We start from the raw sequence: 8,924 nt of genomic DNA, 5'->3' as shown, positions 1-8,924 counted from the left end.
AAGCTCAGTTTTTGATCTTATTGCCGTCGCCCACGATGACATATATCATGCGTTGACGCATCGACATCACCAGATTCTGGATCGTTTCAGGTGGAATTTTGCTCCACACCTCTTGCATGTGATCGAAGAGGTGATCCAGATCTTCCGGTATGTTTTTACCCAGCCTCTTCTTGAATATTGCCCAGAGGTTCTCAATGGGAGTGAGATCCGGGCTAAGGGCAGGCCACTTCATTGTTTTGACATTGTTGTCAGCAAGCCAAGTTTGGACAGTCCCGGAAGTATGCTTAGAATCGTTGTCTTGCATAAACATCCAAGACCGAGGAAGGTTCTTCCTAGCATGCGATAGCAAATGAGTATCAAGAATGTCTCGATACCCAAAACGATTTAAATTACCGTGGATTCGAACCAACGGACCCATCCCATAGTAGGAGAAGCATCCCCACACCATGAGACTACCACCGCCATGCTTGAAAGTTTTGAAGCAGTACTTCGGATCAAGAGCACAATTAACAGGGCGCCGAACCAACCTGCGTCCGTCCGACCCCTGTCGATTGAATTTCGACTCGTCTGACCACAAAACCCTGCGCCAATCCTCCTCATCGAAGAACATGTGCTCAATTGCAAATAACACCCGTGCGTTTTTATGCGCAGGTGTTAAATTGGGCACTTTGCGTGGCACTCGCGCGAGTAGCCCGGCACTGACCAATCTTCGCTGAACTGTTCTCGGCGTCACCGCCAATTTCAGTCTGCCTCGGATCTCTGGTGCCGAGCTAAACGGATGTTTCTTCGATATGTTTACGATCTTACGGTCTTCCTCCGCCGTGGTCTTTCGAGGACGTCCGGGTGACTTGCGCGTTTCGGTTGTCCGAAGCGCGTTTGCCACAAAGGTGCGCGATCGTTCCATCACGAACTCGATCGTTCTGCGCTTAATGCCAGCAGCCGCCATTCGCTTAATGATATGGCGCTGATAATCGGTACAATGTTTACCTCGACCCATTGTTACTAAAATTGCTTGCTTAGACCGTCAAGAACACACTGGTTAAAAACTTGGACACGACTGATGCCGTGCACTGCCTGCGTTCCGCTTTTATACGCGATGAATCACATCGTTGTCGAGCAGCAAAAAAGTGTATTGATAAAAACTATCAATGAGTAAGCGAGTGAGCATCTACCCATTCAAAACCAGAACAGAATACTGCCGCGCTCATGAAACAAAACGCCCATTGAAAAGAACACCTGCGCTCTTGCTCAATGCACACACAAAGTTTCCCATGCGCACACAACGTTCAACGCAGAGATGCACGCATGCCTTTCAATGGCGTGCAAACATAAACAGAATGCTTTCAACGCAATATGAAACCATGTCAAGCTACGTTTCTTCAGACAAAAACCCGCGCACTCACACACACACACACACACACACACACACACACACACACACACACACACACACACACACTCACACACACACACACACACACACACACACACACACACACACACACACACACACACACACACACACACACACACACACACACACACACACACACACATAAACACAAGCTACGTGGCAAAACAAGTACACGGTGCGATGAAAACACCAGGGTTCTATCTTTATGTCCGATACTGTAAACGCAGCTATATCCTAAGTTTGTTTGCGAACTATGTCATCCACATCATTGGAAACAATGATGCTGTGATTGACATAGAAGTTCTGCGATGTTCATTGTAAATATTATTGTTAAATAGAACCTAAGCACGTTTTTAATAAAACATTTTATAGAAAAAAAATCCTTACGTTTAATAAATGCACGTGCAGGCGAGTCAGCGATAATAACTCTAACCGAAACAGATATTTTTTTGCCATTCAGAGTCATTTTGTTATCATGTAGCCTATTAAGTTCCTCCACTAAAGGTCTCAGGAAAGGCTCAACATCGGATGGTTTTGAAGTGCCGCAAAATATCCCTACCACCACAACAGGAACATTCGGCATATTGTGTAACTGCATCAGTATAGGCCACATCTGTATAGCGCTGCGATCATAAATGGGTATTCCATCCACTGAAAGATTCAGCTCAAATTCATCTTCTGATACGTCCACGCCACTGTATAAAAATTAAAGAAAATGATAGTAACGTTAGAAATGCATTACTCAATTACTTTAACAATAAATAGTTTACCGGAAATAATGCTGAAAACAACATTCAACGCCTTGGTACCACATTTCACCTCCACCTGGAACCTAAGTTATCTGCTGGCTGACGTTCACCGGAGCTTTCAGTAATGTCCTAACATCCTGCGGAAGAGATGAAAAAGCAAAAAGAGAAGACGCTTTTCGCAGTATTGCAAGTAAACTATTGCTTCCGCTACGAGCAACTTTATTGCGAATCAACCAAGTTCGCAAAGAGTCTCGTAGCTTCGCGCTTTCTGGATCAATTTCCAGACTCGCCTCCTCCAAAAATTCTCCCTCCAAATACTCTTCCTCCAAATACTCTTCGCCGTCGGTATCTTCGTTGTGGATGGATCCTTCATCGCTGATACGGTCATCATCGTCACCGTTTTCGTTCAAATACACCTCTTCCATAGACGCCATAGGCTCTTCATAGGGGTCACTCATAGCAACATCTACAACAAAGAATTAGGGAAGATATTAGTTGTTTTTTATTTCAGATATTATATATATTATATATAAACATACATTTTTAGTAGTTACCTTCAGCAGATTGCACAACCGGTGACTGGTTGCTCGGTCCGGCGTGATCATTCTGCAGTTCCCCTGCTTTCTCAAGCTGTTCTTCCAGCTTTGCGGCTTTCTTATAAAGCAATCCACTTTGCTTTAATTTTTCTGGGAACATTTTTAATTATACCTAAAAAAGAAGAACAAAAAGAAAAAAAACAACACTCCTCGGAACTTTTAATGTTCTAAACAATAGGATTTAGTTGAACGATTTTTCGAAGAGCAAAACAAATTTAATTAGCTTTGGCGCAACGTTAAATCGTTCAGCAATTGTTTTACACTATATTAGTCCTAAAACTGTTAAATGTTCTTGGATATTCTGAGTGAAACGTAAATTAATTCGCCGAGCGACAAAGGCAGTGTTGTGACCCAGTCCGCAAAAGCCGAAGTTTTGTATGGGATCGTGTCGTACACATATGGCCCCACTTACGTACCCACTTGCAGAAGAAGTGTAAATGTGGTTTCACGCACACATAGACACCTTCCACCCGAACGATCGCGTTCACACATACTATAAAACTCCGATTTCTTCTGCATCTCACGCATACCAATGTGTTTGCTCCACCCCTTTTTCGGATTGCTTATAGAAATGATGAGGCACACATGTTTACTTTTGCTGTATGCACGCATTCGCATGCGGTTTATTCCACACTTTTTCTCTCCTTCCAACACGTGTTTTGGCATACTCACACTGTGGAGACGGCAGAACGGTCTCCCCCTTCCAAATTTACCCTTCTTCCTCCTCTCGATCTTTTTTCTTCTTACCGCGTCCGGGGTACCATCAGAGCTGCGCGCTGGCTTTAGTTTTTCCTCCTCTCGTTCTTCCTTTCTCCTACCGCTCCCGGGGGCTGCGCGCGTTTCGACAGGTTCTTAGCGTAATCCAGTGCGTTGTTTTGTGGCTGAGTTGTGCTGAACGCTGTCAATAAAAATGAACCAATAATAAATGCATGTAGTACGTATTACTTTGGATAGTTTTACGTCTATGATGAGAGCAAAACTTACCTTAATATTTTAAAACTGGAAAACAATTTCTTTTCGTCACCCACTTTAAAGATTGTTGATGATGCCAACACGTAGGCGTTGATGAATGGCGCATGCACCTGTAACTTTGAAGACGATAAGCATTAGTTGAATTAGTACATTAAAGCAAATATGAGATTAAGAAACTTACCTCAACAAGTTAGCTAGGATAAATCATTCCACAATGGAAGAAGAAGCAACACTGCGCAAAACGTAAACAAGGAAAGTAGGGACCACAAGAAATCGCACATCACTCCCGCACATCTTTCCACAACGAAAGTTCTGGGCAGACTGAGGATGCCTAAAACCCGGATGAGTGCGATAGCAGAAAAAATCATGGTAGATCGAGAGAGATGGGTAGACTCGGTGTAGCGCAATCCGCTGGTAGATGCATGTGTGTGTGACCAACGAAAGACTTCAGACCCAGCTCCTCGCGTTTTTCATCCATCATTTTTCGTCACACGCACCCACCTCTACACGCGCGGCGGTTTGCTGTCCAAAATCTAGAGAGAGAAGTTCTCAGGGCATCTCGCTTTGGCACACAGAAAAATCTCTGAAAAACTTCGGCTCTGCTACTTGGGAAGGCATCTCATCGAATCGATGAAGCGCGCCAGATCGTCTCATGAGAAAATTTGGCGCTAGCCAGAATGCTCACCATACAAACCTCTGCAGCTCACCATGGCGATGAGAAAGACAATGCTCGCTCAGTATGGGGAGGCAGCCAAAGGCCAAAGGCAGCGTCTCAGTATGGAAACGTCAAGCTGTCATCGGGCTCGCTATAGTGAGATGCTGTCCGATTGTCATTTGGAACGCTGATTAAACTTACGGTCCATCGCAGTCATTGGGTCGTTCTCGCTGTATGCACGTCTTGTAAGGTCAGTTCTTATTAGTCTGTAGTTACGGAACACTCTAGGAGGGACATTTATGTTGACTCTAGCCAGTAGTTCTGGCGAATCTATCTCACCGACAATAAGTTTGGACAAAAACGTACATTGGGTATCTGGACAGTGATACATTAGCGAGTTTTGTATGACGATCTCAAACACCTTGGCACAAGAAGGCAAGGTGGTTATACCGCGGTAGTTCTCAGCAGAGTTTTTATCCCCTTTTTGTACACCGGAAACATCACAGAGGATTTCCAGGATATCACGTCTCCTAGCAAGTGTGTCCAAACCAAACAACAAACAACGAGTATGATACGATGGTCGAGGGGTTACATTACGCCACGGAGTGAAGTGTAGGACAATACGAGTAACTCTCTTTTGGACAGCTTCTATTCTATTGGACCAAACACTAGAGAACGGTCACCAAACTGTAGAACTAAACTCGAGGATGGAACGAACATAGGACTTATACAGAGTTAACAGGCAGTGTGGGTCATTGAGTTCTCTCGAATGTCGACGAATAAATCCTAGCATTTTGTTAGCTTTGTCTAAAATATCACAGTAATGTTGTCGGAAATCTAGTTTGCGATCCAGGGTGACTCCTAAATCCCTGACCGTATTGCACCGCGGCAGTTGTGTCCCTGATATGCTATAGATATACCTTATCGGACTAGCTATTCTAAAGAAAGACATTGACGTACACTTATCAACAGAAATTAGCAGGTCGTTGTTGATACACCAGTCAGAGAAAACATCAATCGATCTTTGCAGAGAAAGAGAGTCGGAAGTGTTCCGTACGATACGAAACAGCCTAACATCATCCGCATAAAGCAGACAATCTGCTTCCGTAATGGCCAGTGTGACGTCGTTAATAAAAAACGAGAACAGCAGTGGTCCCAAGTTGCTGCCCTGAGCTATAAAATTTGAAAATATTTGTTTATTTATTACATACTAACTAAAACATTTCACCGTTTTGAAATAACCTTTACTCGGTTGGGCTATCCTTACAGCACAATGAATTGAAGTTTGATACAAGACTAAATTTTTTTAAACCATTTCTAACTTTAGCAAAATTATCAAATTTAATTTAATTTAAAAAAACCATATCACTGTGAACATTTTTAAAGTAAAAAATGTATTCGATGTTATGAATTTTTTCTTCAAAAATCTGTCAACTTTAAGAAGCTTAAACATAAAAACGGTAGTGATTTGAACCAATTTATGTACAGTTATAGAAACTGCATTAAATTATTTAATTTTCGTCAATATATTCCATCGATATTGGATAACGCAATCAAAAGTTATAACCCTCCAAAGTCGAAGGCTACCTGGATAGCCTACCCGTCCGGCAAAATGAGTGTATTTTTTGAGTGATCCACGCAAACAATGAGACCCCAAATTTTGAGTGATTCAGGCCGAGGGGTATGAGGAAGTTTGAGGAAGCAAGGAGAAACGCGCTACGATGAGAGTTCGCATTCTGTTTTACACGCGCGCTTCACCAACACCAATACAAATACCGTGCTTTGACGAGCCGTCTGTTAATGTGTGTGTCTTCTTTCAGCGAGCTCATCAACTTGGATCTGCTCGTCACATCGTGTTGTCTCGCTTACACTACAGCATCGAACCATCGCTCCGTATGCCCCCCCCCCTCCTACGCGTACAAAACCACCAGTACAGCGCGACGCTTTGACGGAGATGGTTGTGCGCGTTTTGTTCTAAGTCCCGCGCGCAGTGTTTGTGCGTTGGTGCGCATTTCGTTCCAAGTCTCGTACGCCGGTGTGTTTTGGTGAAGTGTGCAGTGAATAAACAGTGTGCACAGACGCACATGCAGTGCGTGGATCGACAGGTAAGAATTTGCTGAACAGAGTCAACACAGATTGTCGACAAGTTTCCCGCAGCCTGGCTCGACCCGGTATGACGTCATTCGTGAGTATGAAGGATTCTGAATGTGTACTTTAGTGTGTACTTTATGTTTCAATAAAGTATTTAATGTAATAAAAAATGACAGTGTTTGTGTTTAGTTTTAGAATAAGTACATGAAAGAAAGCGAAAAACAACAAGCTTTTGATGTGTTGGTAGCATGGCTCGAAAGAACACAAACACATTGAGAACTGCATAGCGCACCGTGCGTTACGGGTGGGGTGGAGGAGGGCTCGCGCGAAGGAGGGGGGGACATACGGAGCGATGGTTCGATGCTGTAGTGTAAGCGAGACAACACGATGTGACGAGCAGCTCCAAGTTGAGCTCGCTGAAAGAAGACACACACATTCACAGACGGCTCGTCAAAGCACGGTATTTGTATTGGTGTTGGTGAAGCGCGCGTGTAAAACAGAATGCGAACTCTCACCGCAGCGCGTTTCTCCTTGCTTCCTCAAGCTTCCTCATACCCCTCGGCCTGAATCACTCAAAATTTGGGGTCTCATTGTTTGCGTGGTAGTAGCATGGAATATGATGTTTTTGTTGGCAGTGACAGGGTTAATATATGACCTCCGTACATTTTTTGTGTGGTATATATTAATCAAAGAAAACCGACTGTATTATGCATTTACAAACATTACGATAGCCTTAAAAGCAAAAAATAATAAATAATTAAATACATAAAAATATACAATATTTTACATGAAGGATTGAAGTTCGCTGTGTAAACTACTTGCATGACATGTATGCATATATATATATATATATATATATATATATATATATATATATATATATATATATATATATATATATATATATATATATAGCCGGTCTCGTAGTACAGTCGTCAACTCGTACGACTTAACAACATGCCCGTCATGGGTTCAATCCCCAAATAGCCCGCGCCGCCATACGTAGGACTGACTATCCTGCTATGGGGGGGAATCAATTAGTCACTGAAAGCTAAGCCCGCAAGTGGGTACAGGCAGGCCTTGACCGACATCGGTTGTTGAGCCAAAGAAGAAGATATATATATATATATATATATATATATATATATATATATATATATATATATATATATATATATATATATATATATATACATGTTACCAAATCGAAAAGAGTTTACGGATTCGAATTGTATGTACGATGTTGACAATCGTTTAACGTGTTCGAAAAATAGTGTTACGATGTTGAGCTGGCTTGAGAAACCCTGCATATGACGCAGCAAATAATATTTGTGCTTTTCCAGATATTTCTGGTGGATTCGCACTGTGGTGGGTAGCTTGCTGTAATACACGATCTGGCTTCACTCCGTTCTGTATGTGTTCTGACTATCTGTCATCGTTGTCAGATTATACCGCGCTCTAGCAAGGAGCGGAATAAAGCCGAGCTCTTACAACACATCTCCCTTTTTTCCGAATAATGAACGATAAATACAATTCCCCAAATTATTTATTTACTATTTGATTTCATCTGATTATTTCACCCAATCTCTTACTCTATGATAGGAACCTAGCGGGACGTTTAATTTCTCGTTTCGGACGGGAGAGTGTTCTCGGTATCTCTTCGGTCGTTGGTTCATTAAAACCTACTCCTTCCTCCTGGTTATCCACCACCGTCTCACAGCCATCCCTATGATCGTCTGGGTCCTTGTACTCTTTTAAGTGGCTCGAATTCCTGTCATATAATTTCCCGTTTTGCTCATCCTGTACTGTTACGCGAGAACCTTGCATCTCAATTACTTTTTGCAATCTGTGGTCCAAAGGGTGTGCTCAGTTTGTTGCCTGGCATTGTATTCCTCAATAGGACTCTATCTCCTACTATTATATCAGACGGTTTAGCTTTGCGTCGTTGATCTTCTGTCACTCTTCCCTTTTCCTTCATACATGTGTCTCTATCCCTGTAATCAGACATTGGTAATGCAGATCCGGTACTAACGTCTCCCAATGATGGTATTTTTGTCCGGATATTTCGGTTGAACATCAACTCACTCGGTGTTTTCCTGTGGTGCTGTGTGGAGTGGCATAGTACATGGAGAGATACGCCCCCAAATCTTTTTTCCAATCCCCGTTCTGAGCCTGACTTATCTTCTGCCTTTTTAGCAAAGACCTGTTCTGGCGTTCAACCAGACCATTTTCTTGCGGCCAATATGGGGTTGTCTTGTTAAGCAATATTCCTCGCTGTTTGCAATAGTTGTCAAAATAATTGCTCACAAATTGCCTTCCATTGTCGAGTGTTATGGTTCTCGGATAGCCAAGACGCACAAATATTCGTTCAAGTCGTTCAGATGTTTCAATCGCTGTAATTTTCTTAACAATTTCGACCTCTTTGTACCGACTGAAGTAATCAATGA

General features: G+C 42.6%; 1 protein-coding gene and 1 long non-coding RNA gene across 3 annotated transcripts; both read right to left on the bottom strand.

The window, feature by feature from the left end:
• Positions 1-1,605: 1,605 nt before the first annotated feature.
• On the bottom strand, positions 1,606-2,740 carry LOC120905945. Its single transcript, XM_040317311.1, has 4 exons — positions 2,703-2,740; positions 2,185-2,629; positions 1,802-2,109; positions 1,606-1,717 (listed from the first exon to the last, which is right to left on the bottom strand). The coding sequence occupies exons 2-4, from the start codon at positions 2,226-2,228 to the stop codon at positions 1,680-1,682; spliced, it is 390 nt and encodes a 129-aa protein (XP_040173245.1). The 5' UTR covers positions 2,229-2,629; positions 2,703-2,740; the 3' UTR covers positions 1,606-1,679.
• A 712-nt stretch (positions 2,741-3,452) lies between these two features.
• Positions 3,453-4,457, bottom strand: LOC120906046. 2 transcript variants are annotated; one of them, XR_005740005.1, is made up of 3 exons: positions 3,913-4,457; positions 3,744-3,847; positions 3,453-3,657 (listed from the first exon to the last, which is right to left on the bottom strand). It is a non-coding gene; the product is annotated as an uncharacterized LOC120906046 (long non-coding RNA). The 2 variants fall into 2 exon arrangements; XR_005740006.1 differs by having other exon boundaries at positions 3,744-3,841.
• Positions 4,458-8,924: the final 4,467 nt, after the last annotated feature.

Source organism: Anopheles arabiensis, chromosome 2, assembly GCF_016920715.1.
Source record: "Anopheles arabiensis isolate DONGOLA chromosome 2, AaraD3, whole genome shotgun sequence".
NCBI classification, from domain to species: Eukaryota; Metazoa; Arthropoda; class Insecta; order Diptera; family Culicidae; genus Anopheles; species Anopheles arabiensis.
Note: the sequence above shows the minus strand (reverse complement) of the source record. Positions and strands in the feature narration are given on the sequence as shown.